This window comes from Eublepharis macularius, chromosome 8 (assembly GCF_028583425.1).
Source record: "Eublepharis macularius isolate TG4126 chromosome 8, MPM_Emac_v1.0, whole genome shotgun sequence".
Taxonomy (NCBI): Eukaryota; Metazoa; Chordata; class Lepidosauria; order Squamata; family Eublepharidae; genus Eublepharis; species Eublepharis macularius.
This window is the reverse complement of record NC_072797.1, coordinates 96,279,429-96,304,718: the sequence shown is the minus strand read 5'-3', so window position 1 is coordinate 96,304,718 and position 25,290 is coordinate 96,279,429. Positions and strand designations below refer to the sequence as shown.

The following is a 25,290-nucleotide window of genomic DNA, read 5'->3' as shown; positions in this document are numbered from 1 at the left end:
TTTCTATATGTATGAAAGACCAAGTGTAATTTTGAATTCTGTTTATTGAAAATCTGACAGTGGAATCCTAAGAACACTTTCCTGGAAGTAAAACTCATTGAATGAACCTGAGTAGGAGTCTAAAATGACCTGCTTATGGTTGCTTTGTTAATGAGATATAATATGCATGATCAGTCAGATAACAGTATGAAATCTTTTACGTGTTGCACTGGTAAATGCTACGGTTTACTTTGAATTCCATGTTATAAAAGTTGTGAATATTCAACTTTATATTTACAAAAAATACTTTTAAGCATTTCTGACATGTTTTCAATTTATGCAGTATGAAGCTATGAAGCTATATGTAAAGCTGTTAAGCATGAAGGTGTCAATAAGGGAAAACACGGACAAGCCTGAACTGATAAAACTTGCATTAATTGATTTATGTACAACGGTAACACAGCGGCCTGGTGCTGAAGCAATAAGGTAGTCCTAATCTAATTTTATTAGAATATAATGCTTATTTCTTGAAATGTGAAACTTTTTGTTTTACAGTAATTGTAGGCTAATTAGTACAAGTTGGAAATTGTCCCTACAAATGGGTTTGCATCCAGTTGCACACACTATTTGCAACTGCTGCTTGTGTCTACTTGCCACAGCTGTTTGCAGTGATACTTCCATATAGGGCAATTGGAAGGTGTCTTTTCTGAAGGCAGAGTCTTCTGCCCTGGAACACTAGCCTTTTGATGACAGGCATGGAGGAGTCCTTCCTGCCTTCTATTCAGTCAAGTCCGGTTCTCAGTGTGGCACCAAAGGGCATCATAGTGCATGCTTGACACCTTTCCTGGTACCCATCAAGTGTTTTCATAAAACAGGGCTTTTTCCCAGAAGGACTTCTGATTAACCACTGGAGCTATGATTGGCTGTATATATTTATAAGAAGTTGCTTTGGCAGCAGCTTCAATCACAACACTAAGATCATCACTGTTTGAATGAAAGTTGTCAGGGCTTGTTGCTGCTGCCGCTGGGTGGGGCGCTGGCTGGGCCGGTCCTGACATCAGAGGGGCGCCAGGGATGCTGCAGGACCCTGCTCTGTGGAAGGAGGGGCGGTATACATCACCCTGACTCCCTCTCAGTCCACTTGCTGGCCTGCTCAACCTGGCCTGCTTACCCCCTGCGTCCTCCATCATCTCCTCCTCCCAGAACTCTCCTCCAAGCCTCCACTCTCACACTGCTCTGCTCTCACTCCACGCCATCACTCCTTACTCACACCCACCACCTCAGAGCTCTTCCCAGCCACCCTTTATAGGGTTTCCTTTCTCCACCCAGCCCTCCTTCCAGGCTTGTTCCCTCTCCTGACTTGGCCCAGTTGTGCCTTCCCTCAGGTGTTTCCCTCCTATCACTAATCCCTTCTAGGCTTCCTTGCCTTGCTGGCAGGGTGGGGTTGAGTGTGAGCCATCCCCAGCTGAGGTCTCCTTGGCCTTGCTCACAAGGAGCTGCCCCAGCCAGCTTCTGTGCTGCTGAGCATGCCTGGCCTTGCTCGCGAAGAGCTGCCCCAGCCAGCTTCTGTGCTGCTGAGCTTCCCTGGTCTTGCTCACGAGGAATTGCCCTGGCCAGCTTCTGGGCTGCCTGCTCATTGCTGCTGGGCGGGGCTACCCATCTCCTCCCCCAGAATGCCTGTGGCAGCTCCACCTGGAGGGGCTTAGCTCCTAGCAACTCCTGAGCCAGGCTACTGTCCTCTAGCCAGGGTGTGGCTCTGGGCTGTAGTGGCTGCTTCTCCTCCTTGGCTGGTAAGGGCTCTGTTTGGGCTGCTGCTGGGTCCCTATTCCCCCTGCCTTGGCCCTTTTCCTCTGGCCTGCTTAGCCTACTCTCTTCCCCCTGGAGGGTGGGACTGGCTGGTCTCTCCCTGCTCCCTCCAGCCCTCTGAGGCTTTGGCCTTTCACCCCTTCCCCCTGGAGTGGGCAAGTTCTGGACCTGGTTGCTGGCTGGGGTGGTAGGTCTGCTGCCTCCCGGTTGCCTCCCACTGCTCCCTCCTGGCAAGTCTGGGGGCTGGGACTCAGACCTCGGACAAAAGTAAATTATACGTATGCAAGAAAATATTTATAAACAACATGTTTAGTTTTAAAAGGCATCCTTTTAAACAGAGCTTCTGCCTGAAATGTTAAAGAGTTACTACTAGAGTTATGCGTACCCTCCTTGACTGTGATTAGCTATGCCTCTTGCAGCAGCCCTTTTGTAGTTGAGCCCACCACCCTGTATCAGAATTCAAAAGGTGATTGCAGGCTTAAAAAGGTTGGAGACCCATGACTTAAGTGATAGGCATATCCCCTTATCTCACCCTTACATTCATTTAGTGAGCTTTCCACTCCAGGGCATAGAAAAAAGATTTGCATTTTTGTGAACAAAAGTTTGAAAAGGTTCACAGAAACAGTTCAAACATTCTTTTCACAGTTGTTTCCCTAATTAGAATTTCATCAGCATTACCACTTTTAATTTCTGTTAGCTCAACCAGATAAACAATTGATTTCCCAGCATCTAGAACAACATTGAGAGCTTAATCTTTGTCTTGTTTTTGCTGATTGTAGTTGTAGAGGTGTGCGACCCAGGTCTGGGAATCGGCAAAAAAAGATGGATTTATGCCAATCTGGCATAATACGCTATGCCAGTCTCCCAGGGTGAACTCCAGAATGGATCCAGGCACCCAGACTTGTTGGGCTAAATTATACAGATGCATAGGCAGCCACAGCAGAGGCAGAGCAGCTGCGGCAGGAAGAGGGCAGCATTGTGAATGGAACCAAGTGCCACACCACTGCAGGAGAGCAGCAGAAGGCTGGCAGCATGGATTCCCATTCCATTCTGCCTTCCCCCCACCTGAGCTCTAAAAGAGCCCCTTCAAGCTGCTACTGGCTGTTTTTTAAACTCTGTGGCTCAGCAAGCTTCCTCACTGCTGCCACTTCAGTAAAGAGCTCCTCTATGGGATTCTCTGGTTTGACAATAATAAGTTTGCAAAGGAGTTACATCAAATCAGAGAATCTGGAGCAAAGCGGGGAGCCATGGTGTCTAACAGGCTTGGAAATGTTTTGTCTGTAGGAAAAAATGGAGAGTGATGGGGTCAGCTGGTTCAGGGACCCATATAATTGGACCCTGGGGTCCAATCAGCCTTAAATTTTAGGAGTCTTTATTGGACTGTCAGGAGAAGGTTCCTTTACAGATTTGGTGGAGATTGCTTAAAACCACCTAACCCCCCAGATATTATTCCTTATAGGGAGTAATAGCTGGGTAATGCCTGGGGGATTCTCTAACCATGATCACAGGATCTGATCTGGATTTCAGATTTTTTAAAAATCCCTGAAACTCGTATCTAGATTATGCAGATTTGGTGGCGGGGGGAGTGCACATCTCTAGTTGTGAATGTATAACTGGAATTTAGTTTTATCCAGCGCAACTAGATTTTGTCTCAGTAATCTAGTCCAATAAGGCTGCAGTTTGGGCTATAAGTGCTGTATGTATAGTAGAATTTGTATACTACTGATGAATAGTATGGGCTGGATCCCACCAACTTTTCTACTGGAGAAGAAGAAAGGATGGGTTCTCTTTCACTATCAAAAAAAGCTTATTCTGTAGATCATGGGACCGACATGTACAAAAGTTATGTGGAATGGGGACTGTAGTAATAAGGGGAGAAGGGTGAGATTGAGTGAAAAAGCTGGCAGTATCTAACCCCACACCAGCAGCAATTATCTGATATTTGTAAGAGGGCTAGAAAAATGATGGTTTTAAATTGTTGTAAATGAGAGCTATCCTTCAAGACAACTCTGAAACTTCATCTGAAATAATATTTCTATCTTGGAAATTGAGCAGCACAGCCTGGGCATGTACAACCTGCTTTGTGCCAGTTGTACTAGCTGCCAATTTTTTATGTGCTTGTTGGATGATTTTAAACATGTGAGTGTGTGTCTTTAAGTGCTTCGTGTGGTACAAATGAAGAATGGGGGTGAAAAAGCATGATAAGTGAGTGAGATGATTGGTTGATGACTGAGAGTATGGATGAAGTGAACTGCAGTTTTTAGTTACTGAGTGAAGAGAAAAGATTCATTCTGTTTTCTGGTTTAGACAGGCAAACTGTGTGCAGCCTGAGAGTGTCTCTACTTCTGAGAGAAAACATTAATTCTGTTTAAAGCAGACAAACTGTGTGTGCGCCTGAGAGAGAGAGAAAAAAGGGGTTTCTGGTTTAGACAGGCAAACTGTGTGCAGCTTGAGGATGTCTGTGCAGTTCTGAGAGAAATATTCTGGTTTAGACAGGCAAACTGTGCACCTGAGAGAAAGTCTATGTACATTTGAGTGAATGAGTGATCTATCTGAAGCAGGCAAACTGTATGCGCTTGAGAGAGAAAGTTTATATCTGTTTGACTGAGCCTATGAAAAGAAACTTTAAGAACTGATAACTGTCTTTGAAACCATCAAGCTTAAGTACTAGTGTAGGGTTGCCAGGATCCCTCAATCTCCCAGCGGGAGATTGGGGCCCAGCTCTTACCGGGGGGGCGCCTCCAAGCGTGATGACGTCACTTTGAAGTGATGTCATCACGCAGCCCCCTGGCTTGCACCGTTGGGGGCTGTTGCGGAGCCCGATCCAAAATGGGCCCGATCCATGCCCGATCCATGCCAAAATGGGCACAGATTGGGCCCGTTTTGGCACGGATCGGGCCTGTTTTGGGCTCCTGTGGAGCACGGGAGTGTTCCTGAGCTCCGCAGGGGCCCACAACGGGCCTGATCCACTCCCGTTTTGGCGCGGATTGGGCCCGTTTTGGCGCGGATTGGGCCCGTTGTGGGCCCCTGCGGAGTGCAGGAATGCTCCCACGCTCTGCAGTGGCCCTGATCCAGGCCAAAACAGGCATCCTGGCAGCGGCTGTGCACAGGGGCGCGCAGCACCGCAGGGGGGTGCGCATGGAAGGTGCGCCCCCCCACTAGCCAGGTAAGTAGGGGCGGGGGTGGGAGGGTGGGTCTGGCAGGCCTGTAGGGGGTCTGGCAGCCCCTATAGGGGGTCTGGCAGCCCTATACTAGTGTGAAACCAACATGCTTCTTGTAAAAATAAAAGTTTATTTTGTTTTTTTTTGTTCACCCCAGAGTATATGTTATTCCTGTATCCCATTCCTATCCTCAGGACCACATAGTCCCACGAAGGAGCCTGACACTCAGGCACGTTATTAAAGGGGAAATTTAAATTAACTATCTTAGAATGTTATTCCTGGTGACAGCAATCTACCCAGTGGGTGTAAGAAGAGAGTTAAAGGCAAAATCTAACTGGAAAATAAATAGGGTCATAACAACTTAGCTTATGGTACTGCTGATATTAAATTTTGAAGCTTTTCATGGCTTGGAACCTACCTGAGGGATTGTCTCTTTCAATATATGCTAATGCTTGCTCTCTGGTGCTTGCTTTCAGGAATCCTGTCCTAAGGGAAGTTTGGAAAGCTTCTTTCTTTTTGTATTTTTGAATGGGATGTAGGATATTCCTCAGTCATTTGGCTTTTGTCTGATATGACTATTAAAAGATTGATTGGTTTTCTAAGTGTATCTTATCTTTGCTGTTGTTAATTGTTAATGATGTGTTGAATTGGTTTGAGCTGAGAGCTGTATGTGACCACCAATGGCAAAATGTTGGGCCTATCTTGTAGCAAGTTCTGCCAAGTATCATTCTGGCTTTCTCAGTCTATTTCCTTGCTACATCCGGCAGGCCTTATAATTCCAGAAATATCTGTTGTAATTCTGCAAGTGAGGATTTGTTTCAGAGGAGCTGAAACAGATATGGCTGCAATGTAAAGCTTGGCTATAGACAATGGATTTTTTGGTGTGTTTAGGATGGAGACTGGAGGTATGTATATGTGTTTGCTAATTGATGCGTTTCCTGTATGTGGTTCTTAAGCTTCAGTCATGCATTTGTACAGCGGTGTATAGAAAACATACTTCCTGTGTGGATTGATTCATGGTCAGGTTGATGGTGGGGTATTCTTGAAAGCTTACACCCTGAAAAAGTTGTTGGTCTCTTGAGGTGCCCCACTAGACTTAAATCTCGCTGTTCTGTTGCAGTCCAACATGGCTACCTACCTGATACTGGCTACTTCCTGAGCTTTTTGATTGCCTATAGCCTGATCTTAATTTCTTAACTTTAATATTAAATGCAGATTCATCCACAATCTCAAATAATCATATGACCTGAGAAGTCAAGAAGAGGGTCTATGTGTATGTTTCCAGTCCAGGACCTCTTAGGGGTAACCTCTGAACTCCTGAGTCCTGACATTTTTGTATTATTCTGTTTGTCTTGTTAGTCTTTCTGGTGGCTGTTCCTTAGAGGGAGCTGTTGCCTCTCCTATCATTCAGTCTAGAGCCATTAGTTAAGAAGAAAGCACATATATCTTGTTTTTTCTCCTTCAGCCAAACGCTACAGGAGCAACATTTGTTTTTTCAGTACAGTCAGCATTTAGTAGTGTGTATCAGAACCTTGAATTTAATTCTTCCCTGAACATTTAAGCTGCTACTCCATAATTCCCAGTTTCTGGACCTCTGGATGGTGTCAAGTATGGAGGAGTATAGACTTGGTTTACCTGTGAGTTTGTCTCCTATTTGTTCACTAGGCAGTGGTATAGTCCCCGCCTTGACTTGACATCACTGATTGCTTTTCTCTGGATAAGATAATTGCATTGGTAGCTTTATAAAGTTTCCCCAATAGTTAGGAATAGGACTTTGTGTGGGATGCATTATTGCAATGTCTGTAATAAAAGGCTTTAGGTAGGAACTGAGAGGTGTCATTAATAAACCTCTTTAGTTAAGTAGTTTTCTAAAGACACGGTGAATAAAATCTGTCATCCAGTGTCTGGAGTCCTATTTAGTAAACACGTAGAAGGAAAATTCACTGGTAAGCCAATTCTTCAATTTAGGACTTAGGCTTTATATACTGTTGGCAGGGAGAGAGAGATAAATAAGCTTCGGGAGCATGAAATACTGTAAACAGAGGAGCAGAAGGGCCAGTGAAGCCACAACAAGATTTTGTATGCCAAAACTAACCAGCCAGATTTTTGTCTATAGGTTGTTATGTTAACAATATGTTTTATTTTCCTAAACTTTTTTTCAACTCTTCTGTTTTGGCCTCTCCTGTCAATTAGCCTTCAATGTGAGGAACTAACAGTACGCATGTTGCTAAATGTAACAGAAGATGAAACTGCAAATAGCTGGTTATTTCCAAATGTTAAGAGATTTGCCATGTATGCTCTTATATTTGGAACCGTAATTAATGGCACAAAAATCAGATATCCTTTTTGTTTTGAATGCCAGCAACTATTCATTGAATCATGGGTATAAAGAGTAAAATTGGGAAAGGGGGTAAATCCCTGTAAGCGCATAGGTTTTCATACTTTATATTCTATTTTTTACAGATTTGAATCAAGTGTAAGTGCATTTGAAGTACAGGGAATGGCTCAAGGAAGAGAAATACCCTGTTTACTATCTTCTCGAACAGTCCATTCAGAAAACAACACTTCACTGTTCACCATAATGTTTGAGACAAATCCTTTAGATGAGAATGCAAATCAGAAGTTAAGAGTAGAATCACAGCCTTTGGAAATAATATATGATGCTGTGAGTAGAAACCTATTTTATTAGATGGAGTGTATATATATGTATGGAGTGTATACACACATACACATACACACACCTGTCCTTTTATACATTTTCAGATGACTGTAAACAGCTTGGTGGATTTTTTCCGACCCCCTAGTGATGTTCGTTTAGAGCAACTAACCTCAGCAACTTTGATGAAGTTAGAAGAATTTCGTGAGAAGACAGCAACAGGTAAACTTATAATTCAATTTGAATACAAGTCTTTGTTGTTGTGTTGTTGTGGTTTTTGTTAATGCAGATTTATTCTGACTTTTTTCTAGGGTTAGTGTATGTTATAGAAACACAGAAGGTTCTAGATTTAAAAATAAACCTTATGGCTTCCTATGTCATTATTCCAAAAAATGGATTCTATGAACCAACATCTGATAAATTACTTTTGGATCTTGGTCACTTAAAGGTAGAATTTTCAAATATCATTGTTTCATATTTATTCTTTCTGGCTTTTGCCTACAACATTCATCTAAAGCACAGATTTTTTTTTCCATTCAGTTTCAGTATTTTGGTTTTAATTGCATTCTGCTAAAGGATACCATTCTTCTACCTGTTTCTAAACATTTGTTTACATGATGAAAAATTTGGAAAGAAAGATCTGGAAGAAAGAAATTTTTAATACCATGGTTATTAGTCTCTGAAACAGTAACAGGAGCTAGAGAGAATCATGTTTTTAATAGTTTATTTTGCCTCAGAACATTCATTTGGACTCTCTTACGTTGATAATAGAAGATAGGATTGCATACTAGATCAGTATATTCTTTATAGTTCTTACTTCATTGGAATGATTTTTTTCAAAAATACCTTATTTTATAATGAATACTTGATCATGTATTTAAAATATTTAAACTTTTGGAGAGTGATAACTTTTTTTTTTTAAAGATGGTTAGTAAAGGTCGATCTAACTTGTTAGATGTCAAAGTCAAAGGAAGCACTCTTGAAGAAATTATGGCAAGAGCATATGATAAATTTGATATCCAGCTCAGCAGCATACAGCTTCTTTATAGCAAACATAGTAAGTATTTTATTCATAAATACTGATTCTTTTAAAAAAGAAAAATAAGTATAATGGTTAACAGAAATTATTGTAAAGCTGGTTCACTAGCGCTTCAGTAACATTCAGTAGATGACAGGGGTTGAATGGATTTTGTATCCATTTTGTCTTCCCCCACCCCTTAAAATCGGTGCCCTTTGGTTATCAAGCATTAAAAAAAATAACGAAAAAGACATTGAAGTGTACATGCAAGAGAAAAGCCTGTTGGACAAGCAAGCCAGTGGTGAACCTTGTGGTCTGTTGCATACTGATAAATAAGATGATAGCATGAGAAGAATTTGAGCTCCATTCCGGGACAGCAACTTACCTCATAGGAACCATCTTTTGATGGCTTGTAAGACAACATCATAGGCACTACCTCTGACTTATTTTGTCAAAGGATTTTGTCAAAGTGAGTCAAAGTATAGACGACAAAGCTGAGAGGATTTGGAGGAAGATGGTATCAGGGCCTGAGAGTCAGGTGGGATGGGGTATAGGGAGTATGGCTCAGGCTGCAAGCCTAGTAATGAGATACAGTTGTTTTATGTCATTTGAAAAATAAAATAGGTTTTCTTTAATGATGTCTAAAGTTGTATAGCTAGGAAGGGGGGAAGAGAAATATGTTATAAGTTTGTACCAAGCCTAGAGAGGATCATGCTTGGGCCCTGCATGCAAAAGCCTTTTTAATCCTATCTTCACAACTTTAGACAGCACTGTAATTGCTGCTAGTGGCATAGTTGCCTTGAAGAACTCAAGCTAAAATTATGAGCTGCTTCATGTGAATGTCTATTTTATTTATTTATTTTATTCCATTTATACCCTGCCCTCCCCACAGATGGGCTCTAGAATATGCACCCCTGTAGTTTGGATCCCCATTTGTACTGTGACACCAGACTCTGTGAAGTAAACCTTCATCTTTTAAAAGAAGCAAGGACTATAACAATTACCAACTCTAAAGAAAACCAAAAGATGTATGGTTTATAAAACAGTCTCTGACTGTAATATCAAAGAGTTTATAGAAGAGTCTGTGACTGTAATATCAAAGGTTCTTGTAATATCTTGCTTGTCTTTAGATGAAAACTGGGAGGAGGCTCGTAATTTGCGATCTTCATCTCAACATATCTTGCAGCCTCTGGATGTAAAAATGGAACTGAGCAGAGCAATGGTTGTAACAGATGCAAGAATGCCTAAGTATGAATTTATATGCTATTTATGTGAATTCTTAAATTGCTGAGTCAGACTGTCTTCACCCTGCGTACAGTGGAGGGAAAAGACTGTTGATTATCCAAACATTGGCATAATATTTGAATAGAATGTACTGACAGCAAAACCAGCCAGAATCTATATTAGTAAGTGCAAAGTTGTGTTTAGTATATTGCAAACAAAACCCCTCCAAAACAATAGTCTAGTGGCACTTTAAAGACTTTGCTGTTTCTGTAAGCCATGCATATAGCATTTTAAAAAATAATCTAAATAAAACATTTCTACATTAGTATTTTAAAAATTTGTTATAGAATGCAAAATGTTTTCCTGTTTTCCTCTGAACCAAATTGTTGCTGTACAGATAGGGGATCTGTTTTCTTTTATGAAACTGATTCACAGGAACACTGATAAATTGAATCAATTTGACAAATCTGAATTTTTAATTACCTAATCAAAGAACAACAAAGTTTGGCATTAAATGTGCGTCTAAGTTCTTTTTGGATGCAAAATCAAGTTTCAATCATACACAGAATTCAGTATATTTTAAAAATTTTACACCACAGGGATTAATGTTTATTTGCATGGCTGTATTTGTTTGCTTGTTTTATTAGCAGTAGTGGAGTCCAGTGGCACTCTAAAGACCAAGAAAATTTTCAGGGTATAAGTTTTTGAGAGTCAGTGCTTTCATCAGATATGAAGGGAGCCACTATTTTTCTAAGGGCTATTTGTCTTTGTGTAATAGATACAAAATGTTTGGAGAGCTGCCATTACTTTACTTCAACATCTCTGATGAGAAGCTTAAATGTATTTTGAAGCTAATTGATAGCATCCCGAAACCAGAAAGTCCTCCTGACACCTCTTTTCCTCCACAAAGTTCTCAGGCAAGTATAATTGATTTCATAGAAAAACATCCTTCACCAAATAAATATGCTTATTTTCATCTTCAACAATACTGATACTTGTGCACAGAGAACTATTTTGGGCAATGTGCTTTCTGCAGCTGGAAGAAGTTGAAGCTAAAGGGGCATGTTTGGATAGGGCAGTTTTCTGGGATTGGATGCACAAGCTATGGAGTGCCAGTGCTTCCAAATTGTCAGTCTGGGATGAAAAAATGATTGTATGATTAGCAAGCACACAACAGTCCACACTTTAGTGTAAGCATGGAAAAACATAGGCCATATTGTACATCCCCTTTCAAGTACATCTTTCCACTTTTCCTATTTTAAGCTCTGAAATGCACATTTGGGAAACTAGCACATGTTCTCTATTTCATTCTTGGGATGATTTTCATATTATCTCGTGTGACTGTTTCTCTTGCTGTTTAAAGTGTTTTTTTTTAGTTTTTGTAGGGTCCTGATAAGACATGGGCATGAACTGAAAAACGAACCAAAGTTCAAAACGATCTGGGCCACTTTGTGGTTCGTGAACCAGTGGTTCGTCAGAGCGCATTTCTGACGAACTGCCACAAACTTTAGTTCATGTGGTTCAGTTTTTGGTTCGCAGACAGCACATCACCAATCAATCAGTTTCCTAGGCAGCCAGAGTTGAGCTTTCTGCAGTAGAAGTGTGTACCTGGTTGCTTCTCAGCTGATGGGAGAGGGATCCCCTATCAGCTGAGAAAAGGTACTGGGTTTGAAAACAGAAACATTTTTCTTGCATGCCTCCTCCCCCTCCCCTCAGCTGAAAAAAGTGGTGGGTATTTGAAAGCAACAACATTTTTCTTGCATGCAAGAAAACTGTTGCAGCTTTCAAACACCCGCTGCTTTTTTCAGCTGAGAGGAGAAGGAGGGGGCTGGGGAGAAGGAGGTTCCCTCCTCTCCCTCCCCTCAGCTGAAAAAAGCAGCGGGTGTTTGAGAGCGCCATTTTTCAGCTGATGGGAGGGTGTGCCTCCTCCCATCAGCTAAAAAGCAGCAGGCGTTTGAAAGGGGGAAACTCGAAGCACACACACCTGTTCTGCAGACCTCCTGCTGCCCCGGAAGTGATGTTTTCAAGAACCAAACGAACTGGTTCGCAAGCCGGGGCAAGTTCATGGTAGTTCGTGGTTTGTGGTTCAAGAAATACTACGAACCACGAACCTCAATGAACCACCACTTTCCCGGTTTGTGCCCATTTCTAGTCCTGATGCTTATTTCCTCAAATATATTTTATTAGCTCACTTTGCCTCAACAATAGTGAATCAACATAACTTACATATTTCTAACTATTGATGATACTTTGACTTTATAGAAATCAAAAATGCTAAACACATTATACATCTAGCTAGTTGCATAGGATGAACCTACAGTCTGCAAAAGATATATTAGCGAAAACAGTTTATTAAATTAAACTAGTAAATTAAAGTAGGATTTTTATGTTTCCTTCTAATTCAGCAACAGATATCTTCTCTGCTAACAACACCACAAATATCAACTACTTTGTTTCCAGTTCTTGAACTTCATTCAGTAGCTGGATCAAGTGGTAAATATTTTATTTTTGTTTGATCTAGTGAAGCTAGTTCATAAATGGTTTGTTTTCCAATATTTATTACGGTTATATATTTATTTGTTTAGATGTTCAACCAGTCATTTCTTCCGAGTGTAGGACAGAGCTCAGCATATCCCAAATACCAGATTGCCATGACACCTAGAAATTTCATTGAGGCAACTAGTATTTTCAGCAGAGATTTTATTGTAGCATATCTTAGCTATTCTCAGTGGAAGAGCAAGTGGAAGATCTTAGTGGAAGATCAAGGGTTGAATGCAACCAGTGAAAATAGGAGGAAAGGGTTCCCTTTGATTGGCAAAAGTGCTATGTTCAGGATCATGGGACCTGCATGGAGAAAAGTCATGTGGAATGGGAGCTGTCATAAGGAGAGGAACTGATGAAGATTGACCAAAAATGCTGACTGGAGCCAACCCCCAAAATAACATTTTGTTGTATGTCATTAAAAATAAATGTGCATGACTGTACTTAGAGTACTTGAAGATTCGGCGCATACTGAAGCGAAGGGGGGAACTCCCTACCACCACCCCACCCTCCCTGGGGTGCCCCCCACCACCCTGGGGAGACCCCTCCACCCCCACCAACCCTGGGGAGACCCCTCTAACCCCCACCCACTTACCTGGCGGCGGGAGGGTCATCAGCTGGGCGGCGGCAGCACAAGGCAGTGCGGCCATTTGAGGGGCAGGAAGGGCCAGAGGAGGCGGCTCTGGCCTTCCCCACCACCCCGCAGGCTTGGGCGGCAGTGCCAGAGGAGCTGGCCCGGAGCCACCACAAGGTAGGTGGGTGGGTTTGATGTTTAAAGCCCAGCGGCGGTGCCCTTTAAACAAGCCCCGAAGCTTTCCAAAGCATTTCCGAATGCTTCAGAAAGCTTTGCTTCGGTATTCCGAAGCAGGGCCAGCATGCTGGCCCCGCTTCAGGAATACTGAAGCTTGCCGAATTGGGTCCGCTTCAGGTATCTTTACCCAAAGCGAAACCCGAATAGCACAGCCCTAGCACAGACTCTGAATTCTTCAGTCCAGATATACAACACTTTATGGGAAGGAACAGGCTTGCTGTCATATTCTTTAAATACATTTGTCTATTTGTTAAGGGATTTTCCTACAGTTTTACTACAATTCTTTTTAACATCTATGTTGCTTTATGGGGTCGGAAGACCCAAGGTCTTCTCCAGCTCTCCTCTCAGGAGAGGCCACCTGTCCTCCCATTGACTGAACTATTCAGTTCAATATTTCAAATCCTGCTGTCCCAGATACAGTTTATCAACCAGCGTTTTGAAATTATTCTGTACCTGATACTGTTTAAAAGCTAGTTTTGTAGAGGCCATAAAGCAGACTAGCTGTGCTTGGAGGTTATTATGTGACCTTTACAAGAAAAATGAGGTTGGAAACATACCCACTTAACTGAGAACAGAGCTACTTATAAGAGCTAGCATGGCATAGTGGTTAGAGTGTTGGACTAGGATCTGGGAGATGGAAGTTCAAATCCCCACTCTGCCATGAAAGCTCTCAGGTGACCTTGAGCCAGTCACACACTCTTAGCCTAACCTACCTCACAGGCTTATTGTGAGGATAAAATGAAGGAGAAGAGAACAATGTAAGCTACTTTGAGTCCCCATTGGGCAGAAAGACATGGGTTTAAATTAAGTAAATAAAATAAATATATATAATTACCTTCATGGGAAATTTAGTTCTTCAGTTATTTATTTCTGTGACAAAACTTGAATGTGGTTATGCTAGTAGCACTGCCTGGAATTAGGTGTTACTTGTTTCTGGTGTGTACTGGGACTTATCCCAGGAAAAATAGAATGGTGCATGCAGCTCACTCTTAATTACATATGGGTAATCACTGGATAGCCTGTATAAACTGTAGTTGGGTAAAAATGTAAACATTTTATAATCTGAACATTACTTGAATTTTATATAATCATTAGAATCAGAAGAGGAATACTATGATGCCCCAACGAGTCCTGTGGAAGACTTGCCATTTTTTGAAGCACCTTTGGGGTCCTTGAGGAGGGCTGCTAGTGTGAAAAAAAAGTTACAGAGGCGAGAATCCATAAAAAATATGACTGACTTCCAACTAAGGTTTGAAATATCTGAGGTAAATTATGTATTTTACCCTCTTCCATAGAAATCTTATCTGCATTTTTGTTCATAAATGTACAGTAAATTTGTTCAGACAATTTCTAGGTTATTTCATAACATTTCTTCAGAATGATACCATCATATCTTTATATATTTCAAGATTTAAGAATTCATTCTAAGATTTCATTCTAAAATTGTTACTTCTCTATTAAAGGAATTTTCCTTGCCTATCGCATACATTTTTCTTAAAAATGTGTGCGCATAATAAAGACAGAATACTGTAATATAAAGGAAGTTGTAAGTAAATGACAGCTGGTGACCATATCAACATCCTGCTGGGCTATATCTTACATTTAAATGCTGGGTCATTTACAGGAAAAACAGGAGCTATCCTGGATTTAATTGTGAATGAGAGGGCTGACCTGGCATGTATCACTGAAACCTGGCTGGTGCACAGGGAGCAACTAACTTTTCCCAACTGTGCCCCCTGGGGTACTCAGCAATGTATCAGCATAGACCTAATGAATGGGAGATGGTGACACTGTAGTCTATTGGGATTCTACCTCCTTGGCTCAATATCCTTTCCAGGACTCTGCTAGTTTTGCGAGAGTGTATCTAGTGCTGGAAGTGTGAGACATGATTGGAATTCTGTTGGGGTACTGCCTACCCTGCTGCACAACCATCTCCCTGCCTGAGATGGTGGTGGTGGTCTCAGAGGTGGTGTTAAAGATGCCTAAGCTGGTTGTTTTGGGGACCTCAACATCTGTGCAGAGGCCACCTTGTTGGAAACAGCTCAGGATTTTACAGTCTCCATGACGACTGTGGGCATGTACCAGGTTATAGCAGGCTCTGGACACTGTGCAGGTCGCACTTGTAAACTCATGTTCTGTTCTGGGCTGGAAGGTGATCTGAAGGTGAAATTGAAGACAGTCCTATGGATGTGCATTCAAAAAATCAGAATTTTTCAGATCCCATATCGGGAAGGTCATAAATATCAGTATTGCAGATATTTGGGACCTCCCATACTGATTTGATATTTGGGTCCGGTTTTTTTCATTTTTCTCTTTGGGAGGGAATCTTTCGGGGAGAGCTGGAGTGGCTGTTTTTCAAGCAAAATAGCAGCATACCAAAACAGCAGCATAGCTAGTGCTGCCTGTCCACTGAAGACTCCCAAAGTTTAAAGTAGACTGGATCAAGGGGTCCAATTGTACATGCCCCTGAAAAAGGTGCCCACAGCTATCTTACTTACCAGCATTGTTTCCTATAGGGAAAAAATTCCATGCTTTATCCAGGGAAAAGAAGTAGGGCTGTGCATGGGTGGGTAGATTCGGTATCCCCGCTTCGGGTTTAACCAAAGCGGGAAACCGATTAGGAATACCCCGAAATCCAAAGTGGCAAGCCGCTTTGGATTCGGGGTTCGGGAATCGCTTCGGTATGCTCCGTGAAGATTTGGAGCATACTGAAGCGAGGGGGGAACTCCCCACCACCACCACCCACCCTCCTTGGACCAACCCCCCCACCCCAGGGAGACCCCTCCACCCCCCACCCAACCCTGGGGAGATCCCTCCAACCCCCGCCCAGCTGGGTTATCAGCTGGGCGGCGGCGGCAGCACAAGGCTGCGTGGCTTGGAGCCAGCCGGCTCCTCTGCTGCCGCACTGCTGCCTGAGCCTGCAGGGTGGTGGGGAAGGCTGGAGACGCCTCCTCCGGCCCTTCCTGCCCCTCAAATGGCCACGGCGTCCTGACGCCGAAGTGGCCATTTGAGGGGCAGGAAGGGCTTTCTCTGCTTCCTCCGGCCCTTCCTGGCCCTCAAATGGCCGCGGCGGCGCTGGCACGCCATGGCCATTTGAGGGGCAGGAAGGGCCAGAGGAGGTGGCTCCGGCCTTCCCCACCACCCCGCAGGCTTGGGCAGCAGCACGGCAGTGGCAGAGGAGCTGGCCTGGAGCCACCGCAAGGTAGGTGGCGGGGAGGTGGGGGGTTAATATTTAAGGGGCTCGGCCGCTGCTTGCAAGCAGCGGCGGGGCCCTTTAAACAAGCCCTGAAGCTTTCCGAAGCATTTCCGAATGCTTCAGAAAGCTTTGCTTCAGTATTCCGAAGCTTCAGGGAATACCGAAGCATTCTGAATCGGGTTGCTTCTTTGTAGCGCACAGCCCTACAAAGAAGCCAGTATACAAATGCACAAGAGTAACCACTGACCAAAAGCCTCCCAGTGCAGAGAACCAGCAAAGCTCAACAGAACTATCAAACCAGAGAATCCCAGCAAAAACAATCTGACAGTTTTTAAAACCAAGAGAAATCCCATATAACTCCACTAAACCAGCCCCCCCCCGGAAAACCACACCACTGTAAAACCAGAACTGTGCCAAAAGAATAATTTTTTTGGAAACAGCAGAGCAACAACCTGGAACACCCCCTCCACCATAGACATTACTAATCCTTTAAAATTTAAAGTGCAAAGCAGTTAATTTAAAATCTAAAGCAGTCCAAGCCAGTAAAACAGGACACACCTTTTTAAAACTAAAACAGCACAAAACAAACAAAACTGAAGGAAAATAGGTTTAAAGAGAACCAAACTGGAAACAAAGACTCCCTTCCCTTTCCTTAACCGGCCCCCCACTCTAGACGAGAAAGAAAGAAAGAAAGAAAGAAAGAAAGAAAGAACAGTTCACTACACAATAAAACCAAGGCAAACTGTTTTGAGAAAGAACCAGAAAGAAAACAAAGCCTGGTTCCCTTTCCTTTACCTTACTCCACTCTCTCAGCAACCCAAATGCAAGAAAAGCGAAAAACATTAAATAATAACTAAAACAATATTTTAAAACAAAATTCAAACCAATCCTAGCATAGAAGAGGAAAGTCTTGCAGGCAGACAGCAGAATTAAGTAGTCCAAGGCACAAGGCAGACCAGAGCAGCCCAAAGCACTCCATGTTCATTCCAAAACATTGCCCTGAAATGAAGTCAGCCTGGGGCCGATTTTTCTGTGGGCTATGAAAGAATTTCCATGGTTGGGCAGAACTTTGAGCTCCTCCTAATGTGCACAGCCATTTGCCTATGAGAGCTGCCTCCTTCCCCTTCTCTCCTTTTGCACAGGAAACCAGCAAAAAGCAAATAAATAATTAAATACCAAGCTGCAACCTTTAAATTGCTGTTACCAATTGTTCCCCAATAGATGGTTGTTGTGGGTTTTCCGGGCTGTATTGCCGTGGTCTTGGCATTGTAGTTCCTGACGTTTCGCCAGCAGCTGTGGCTGGCATCTTCAGAGGTGTAGCACCAAAAGACAGAGATCTCTCAGTGTCACAGTGTGGAAAAGACGTTGGTAGGTCATTTATATCTACTCAGGAGGGGTGGGGTTGAGCTGAGTCATCCTGTAAGAGTTTCCCAGGGTGTGGAATGCTAATGGTGGGAGGCTTCACTGTATCCTGAGGAGGTTCTTTTGCATATGGATTGGTGCTTGATGTGCTAATCTTCTCTGCAGGGCTATTGTCGAGTATAGAGTGTTTTGTTAGCCTGGTGTTTTTCAGAACTGGAAACCATGCTCTGTTCATTCTTAAGGTTTCTTCTTTCCTGTTGAAGTTTTGCTTATGCTTGTGAATTTCAATGGCTTCCCTGTGCAGTCTGACCAAATAGTTGGAAGTGTTGTCCAGTATTTTGGTGTCCTGGAATAAGATATTGTGCCCTGTTTGAGTTAGGCTATGTTCCGCCACTGCTGATTTTTCAGGTTGTCCAAGTCTGCAGTGTCTTTCATGTTCTTTTATTCTTGTCTGGATGCTACACTTTGTGGTCCCGATATAAACTTGTCCACAGCTGCAGGGTATACGGTATACTCCTGCAGAGGTGAGGGGGTCTCTACTGTCTTTTGCTGATCGTAGCATCTGTTGTATTTTTCGGGTGGGTCTGAATACTGCTTGAAGGTTATGCTTTTTCATAAGCTTTCCCATCTGATCAGTAATTCCTTTGATAGTGGTTGGGGGTTTTCCGGGCTGTATTGCCGTGGTCTTGGCATTGTAGTTCCTGACGTTTCGCCAGCAGCTGTGGCTGGCATCTTCAGAGGTGTAGCATCAAAAGACAGAGATCTCTCAGTGTCACCGAGAGATCTCTGAGAGATCTCTGTCTTTTGGTGCTACACCTCTGAAGATGCCAGCCACAGCTGCTGGCGAAACGTCAGGAACTACAATGCCAAGACCACGGCAATACAGCCCGGAAAACCCCCAACCACCATCGTTCTCCGGCCGTGAAAGCCTTCGACAATACAATTCCTTTGATATATGGCAAAAACACTTTTCCTGTAGGAGACTGTTTTTCCTTGGTTGTTTGATTCATCCTGGGTTTGATTGCTCTCCGGATTTCATTTCTGGAGTAGCCATTTGCCTGAAGTGCGTGGTTTAGATGATTAATTTCCTCATTGAGAAAGTGCGGCTCACATATCCGTCTTGCATGATCCACTAATGTTTTCATTATGCCTCTTTTCTGTCGGGGGTGGTGATTGGAGTTTTTGTGTAAGTACTGATCAGTGTGAGTTGGTTTCCTGCAGACCTTGTGACCTAACTGAAAGTTTGCTTTGCGGCTGACCAAGGTATCCAGGAATGGGAGTTTTCCCTCGATTTCTTTCTACATTGTGAATTGTATGTTCAGGTGGATGTTGTTGAGATGATTCAAAAACCCCATCAATTCTTCCCATGGCTCCAAATGATAAATGTATCATCCACAAACCGGAACCATACACTAGGTTCCCCAATATTCCCCAATATTTCTGGGAATATCTGAGAATCCCAGGTATCTATCTGGATTCTGAATGTACCCCAAAATACTGATAAAGTATTTTCATGTATATTTTCAGACCAGCTATATCCAAGTGCATATCCTTAGATGGCCCCTTTGTCATGGACAGCTCTCTACTTGCTAGGATTTAAACTTACAGGGGTGCCAAGATTCTAGAGGGGTGGGGGATCAATGAAGATGATTTCCCCCATAGCCTGACATATCCAACTGATTTTTCAGATGACATTAAGGGATTTTCATGCTAATATTGTTGGCATTCCTTTCAATGTCCTGGTTGACCTCTGGATTGATAAAATGACCATTCTCAAGCAAAGTGATTGAAGAAGTGGTGGCTGGGCAACATCCAGAATTCCTAAATGAAATATATTGTTTAAATGTGTTCCAATCTGATTTCAATCCTAGTCATGGGATTGAAATGGCTTGGTTACCTTGGTGGATGATGTGCTCTGGGAGATAGTTGGAGGAGTGTTGCCCAGTTAATTCTCTTGCACCTCTCATCAGCTTTTGGTATTATTCTTCATGATATCCTTGTGGACCACCGTTTGCAGTTGGGACTTGGAGGCACTGTTCTGTGGTGGTTTCAGTCCTACCTTGAAGGCAGGCTTCAGAGTGTGGTGCTGGGGAACTGCTGCTTTGCTTCTTGGCCTCTGACATATGGGTCCTGCAAAGTTCCATCCTGTCCCCCATGCTTTTCAACATTTACAAAAAGTTACTGGGAGAAGTAATCTAGAGATTTGGGCTCAGTTGATGCCGGTATGCATATGACACTCAGCAGCATCTTGTGCTTCCAGCAGATCCCAGGGAGGTTATGGAAACTGAGATGCCTGGAGTCAGTTTTGGAATGGATGGCTAAGCTTAATCCTGATAAAATGGAGGTGCTACTGATGGCTTGACTTTGGAATTGGGATATCCCTTGTTCTGTATGGGGCTGCGCTTCCTCTAAAGAAGCTGGTTTGTAGTTTGTGGGCTCTCCTGGACCTGGGCCTCCTGTTGGATGAACAGGTGGCAACAGTGGCCAGGTGTGTCTTTCACCAGCTTTGGTGGGTGTCCTAGCTGTGGCCCTTCCTGGGCAGAAAAGATCTTGCCACTGTGGAACATGCCCTGGTAACATCTAGATTAGATTACTGCAATGCTCTCAATATTAGGCTGCCACTGAAGAATGTCCTGAAGCTACAGCTGGGGCAGAATGATGCAACCAGAATATTTACTGGAGAGGAGGGACCATATTATATGGAGGGACCATATAATTCTAGTCTTGTTCCATCTACTCTGGTTCCCAGTTTGCTTCTGGGTCTAGTTCAGGGTGCTAGTATTAACTGTTAAAACCCTCTGTGTCTTGGGGCCAGCATAGAGGAAGGATCTCCTTCTCACATATGAACCAGCCCATCCATTTAGGAAATCTTTGGAGGCCCTGCTTTGGAGGCCCTCACAGGCTGAGGCTAGACTGAGGAACTCTCTCCCCGTGGTGATTGTCTGTCTTCCTCTAATGTTTTCTTCTGTAAGCAGGTTAAGGCTTTGGGGGAGGTTTTCTTTGGCATGCCTTCAGTAACTGTTATTGGCCCTCCTCTCTAGTTGTGTTATACATGTTGTATATTGATACATTTCTGTTGAATTACTTGAATATTTTATTTATATTCTATTTTAATGCTGTGCTAATTTCTTAAATGTTTTAGTGTTGAAATGTTTTAATGCTCTGATGTGAGTTGCCATGGGGAACCTATTTGGCTGGAAAGGCAGCACAGAAACGATTTGGTGGTGGTGGAGAGTGCCATCAAATCATAGCTGACTTATGGCAACCCTTGCTGGAGTTTTCAAGGCAAGAGAATAACAGAGGTGATTTGCCATTGTCTGCACGATCCATTAACAGCACGATCCTAAGCAGAGTTACTCCAGTCTAAGCTCATTGAACTCATTGAGCTTAGACTGGAGTAACTTGGCATAGAATTGCACTGTAAATTGCCATTCATTACCTTATGCTGGAGGTAATCTGTTTTGTCTGTGTATTAAACTAAGTAGAATGGGATAGCTTGCTCTCCTTGTTTTTATTTAAATTGCTTTGAATTGTTGTCCAAATATTTTAATTTTCAATTTTTTTAATACTGTGATGACCTCTGAAATTGCCAATCCCCATGCACAATATAATTTTACTGTTTGTTTATTTCTTTTAAAAGTTAAATTGCCTCCTCTAGTATGCAGTTTGTTTAGTAATGCCTGTTTCAGTATTGTGTCAATTTTTATTTGGTTTGCAAAATATAAACACGAGCTAATTAACTCACACTGCAATCCTAAGTATAGGTACAGCCTTCTAAGTCCATTGAAGTCAGTTCTGTTTAGGCTTGCACTGTTAAGTTGAATGTGAGATGTCTCAGTGCTGTATTAGAGTGCAATATATTACTAGAAGTGAGAAGAGAACTAAAGCTGCTTAAATTCAAGTTCTGTTCCTTGTGTCTTAAACTGGATGCATATTCTTCTTGACTGTTACAGGAGGAAGATAAAATATAAGACCATCCCATATTGAAAAATGCTTTTATAGCTTTGCTGTCACTTTTTACATTATAAGCAGCTGCCTGTCCTAAGCAGGTTTGTAGATCTGGTTGACTGTGCCAAATCTTGTCTTTACATTTAGGTGTCACTTCAGGTGTGTCGTCTTGCTGGAGGCATTGAAAAGCCAATCCTTCGTTTAGAGATTTTAAAATTAGGCACAGAACTTAAGCTAAGAACGTATGACATGACTGCTACTGCTTTTCTTAGTGAGATTTGCTTAATATGTCCAGAGTACTTGGGTAAGTATCTAAGGTTTTAAACTAACAATTGTTTTATAAGTAGGGGCATAACTGCCATCAGCTAAAAAATGCGGTGGGCAAGAAAAGTGTTGCTGCTTTCAAATGCCCCGCCACTTTTTTCAGCTGATGGGAGGAGAGGTTCCAATCGGATAAAAAATTTTTATCCAATCGGATAAAAAAGTCGATGGGAGGGGGGAGAGGGAACCCTCTCCTCCCCCTCCAATTGGATAAAAAAGTTTGCAACCGGCAATAAAAGTGCTGCTTTGAGTTTTAGTGAGCTTTGTAAAGATTCCTGAGTCTTTACGGAGCATACCGATGCGTTTAAACACCAAAATCCCGAAGCAGGTAACCCCAAAGTGGAAAACTCCACTCTTTTTGGGGTGCACACCCCTAGTTTAGTATGGTAAATTGCCATTTGCCAATCTTGCTTTGGTTGTTTTAATTGAATTTTAATGGTTCCCATAATAAATAAATTAATTAATAAATTCCAACTGTTCTGAGACGCAACTATTTTGGACTAGGGGCTGGATCAAAAGACCAGCACAAAGCACTTCTGTAAGCAGGGCGGGAGTGGTTTTCATTGACTCTATACCCCTCTTTGCTTTCCATGCTGTTCCTGAAGGCACCCTGTCTTAGGAGCAGCATTTCAAGGAACTGAGTGGGCTGCGGTAGAAGGGAGGAGGTGGAACAGCTTTGTTCTGTCAACGGAACTCTACCAACATCTAACATTGTAAGACTATAGGAGCTAATATTTATTTATTTAGGATATTTCTGTGCTGCCTCTTCAGAGTCCTGCTTGAGGTGGCTTAAAATTAAAACATCCCACAGTGGATAATGTACTATATGAGAGCTCAGTTTGTTCAGTATATATTTAAGTATACAACCATTTTCATACCAAAATAATTTAAAATGAGTATTGTTGTTAGATTATAACATGGTTTATTTTATTAGATGATCTAAACAAGCCAGTTTACATCATTACAACATTGGATAATTCAACAGATGATCTTCTGTCACTTGAATATGTGAAGGTAAGGATCTTTTTTCAACTTGGTTATGTGAAAACCTGGTGGCTTCATATTTTTTTTTCCAGAAACTAAATATTTAGCTGAAGTTTACAGTCTAGAATGCTAATGTAACTCCAGACATTCCATTAACTGACATTTCATGGACGTGAGGCTGATGTTGAAGGAGATATACCAACATGTTGAAGAGCAATTTGTAATACAGTGGTAAAATAGCCATTATTTTTGAGGAACATGATGTAGAACAGTTTATTTTTAAATTTTTTTGTATAACATAGTATACTTTATTTGCACCATTTAATTTGTTTTCTGCCCTCCGAGAACAGGCAGATATTAATGCTCCAGAACTGAAAACTGCCTATAAGAATGTTCTACAGTTGATAAAGGTAATAGAGATTTTTTCCCTGTATTATTGTTGTGTCTAGGCAGTGCATTTCAAACAAATTCTTACTAAGATTATTTTCCTGCTAGGTGAATTTTTCTTCTTTAGATGTGCATTTACATACAGAAGCACTTTTGAGTACTATGAATTTTTTAAATAATCTTCTGCCAAAACAAGAGGCAAGTACAACAGAGATCATCCAGGAGAAAGAAGAAAAGAAGGAAGTTCTTAAGAAATTAAGTAGGTTTCTGCAGTCTCAAATTCTTCCTTTGCTAGCTTCGTTCCAAACTCATGTTACGTGCTAGGCTCTTGAAAACAGCTTAATACTTGTTGTTTCCACTTGGCTCAGAATGGTTGTACAAATATTTCGCCAATATACAGTACTTTGAGTAATGCTCATATGTCCAAACTGTCATTGGAGAAATAAATATGGTTGTGTACATAGCAGAAAAGGAAAGGAAAATGGAATGCCAGTATTGAGGCATATAATGCAGTATTCTGTGATTGGTGGCACTAACATTACTCTTAATGGGGCTCTAGACTACATGCATCTTTTGGTGGGAGGGGGCTTGTTATTTTCAACCACAAGTATGTGTTATATGTTTTAAATTGTGATATTTTAATTGTGAATTGTAAGTCCTCTTGAGCCATAAGAAAAGCTGGAATATAAATGTTTTTAATTAATAGATATCAGGAGCAGTCTACCCATGAGAAACTAAGTGGCAACTGTGGAAATTTTGCAGGCTCAGTGCTACATCTTGGCAAAAGCTACGTTCCCCATCTTGTATTGGAACCCTGCTATGATGAATAGAGGATTTGGAAAGCACAAGCTGATTTGAGTCCTTGTTTATGTCGGCTTTGATCCAGCAGTAAATTTTAGCTAATGGAAAAATGAGGGCAATGTTTTTTGCCAAATTCTTATTGCATACTTGCAGTTTGCCCTTCATTTGGTTCATATATAAAACTCCAAACCTGACCCCAGACTGCATATCAAAAATCCACATAGTTAACTAGAGAAAGATGGGGGAGACTTTTGTATAGATTTGGGGAAAATCCCAGGTTTGTGGGAAAATTTGAAATGTAAAAAAAGAACCACATTGGGGAGATAAACACATTCAATCATAGAAGCAGTGTCTGTAACTTACCAAGAATACTACCGAGATAGAGAGATTTCTGTGGCTACTTTTGGAGTTGCTAGGCAACTGGCATCCAGGTTTTTGTTTTGTTTTTTACCTAAAAAGGTAAAAATAGAAGGAAGGAAGCAAGGAAAGGGATGAGAAAGATGGAAGATAAATCAAAAGGAGGAAAGTAGCAGGGAAAAGTAGATGTGTGGGATAGAAGAAAAGGGAAAGCAGCAAGGGGGAGGGAGGAAGGAAAGCTGAAGATGGGGAGAAACAGCAAAAGGTAGGTGAGCAAGAGAGAGAGAGAGAGAAAGGAACAGGGAAAGAAGAGAGACTGTGGGACCTCTTAAGAAGGAAAAAGGAAAACTGAAAAACGGTGGGGAAGAAAGTTTTATGTGGGGAGGGAAGAAAGAGGCTATGAGAACTGCCAGGAAGAGGGAAAAAGGAAAAGCAGTGGGAGAAGGATAGGGGGAAGTGAGATTTCACCACCACTCCCATGGGTATTTTCAAGTCCTATGCTTATCTTATATATATATACTAATAGTCAAATGTACTGTATCTGCGAATGCTTAAATCCGGCGACTGGAGCCATGAATGGACAAGACAGATCTTCCTACATACTTGAAAAATGCCCCACGTTTGCAGAAGAACCTGAAATCTAAAATATATCTATTTGTGGAGGGGTTAACCCCTCAATAATAAAAAAGCCCCTATAGCTTTAAGAATCAGATGTCCTCAGTGGCTGTTACTAGGCAA

At 42.1% G+C, this 25,290-nt stretch overlaps 1 protein-coding gene across 1 annotated transcript in view; it reads left to right on the top strand.

Moving 5' to 3' along the window:
- Positions 1–25,290, top strand: part of VPS13A (vacuolar protein sorting 13 homolog A) — a 179,348-nt gene that overhangs the window by 51,711 nt on the left and 102,347 nt on the right. Inside the window, exons 17-29 of the mRNA XM_054987202.1 lie at positions 323–465; positions 7,410–7,611; positions 7,710–7,824; positions 7,914–8,050; positions 8,527–8,659; positions 9,751–9,868; positions 10,623–10,761; positions 12,250–12,337; positions 14,292–14,461; positions 21,850–22,006; positions 22,958–23,037; positions 23,358–23,417; positions 23,503–23,653. Of these exons, the coding sequence (XP_054843177.1) occupies positions 323–465; positions 7,410–7,611; positions 7,710–7,824; positions 7,914–8,050; positions 8,527–8,659; positions 9,751–9,868; positions 10,623–10,761; positions 12,250–12,337; positions 14,292–14,461; positions 21,850–22,006; positions 22,958–23,037; positions 23,358–23,417; positions 23,503–23,653 (1,693 nt within the window). The remainder of the gene's footprint in view (positions 1–322; positions 466–7,409; positions 7,612–7,709; positions 7,825–7,913; positions 8,051–8,526; positions 8,660–9,750; positions 9,869–10,622; positions 10,762–12,249; positions 12,338–14,291; positions 14,462–21,849; positions 22,007–22,957; positions 23,038–23,357; positions 23,418–23,502; positions 23,654–25,290) is intronic.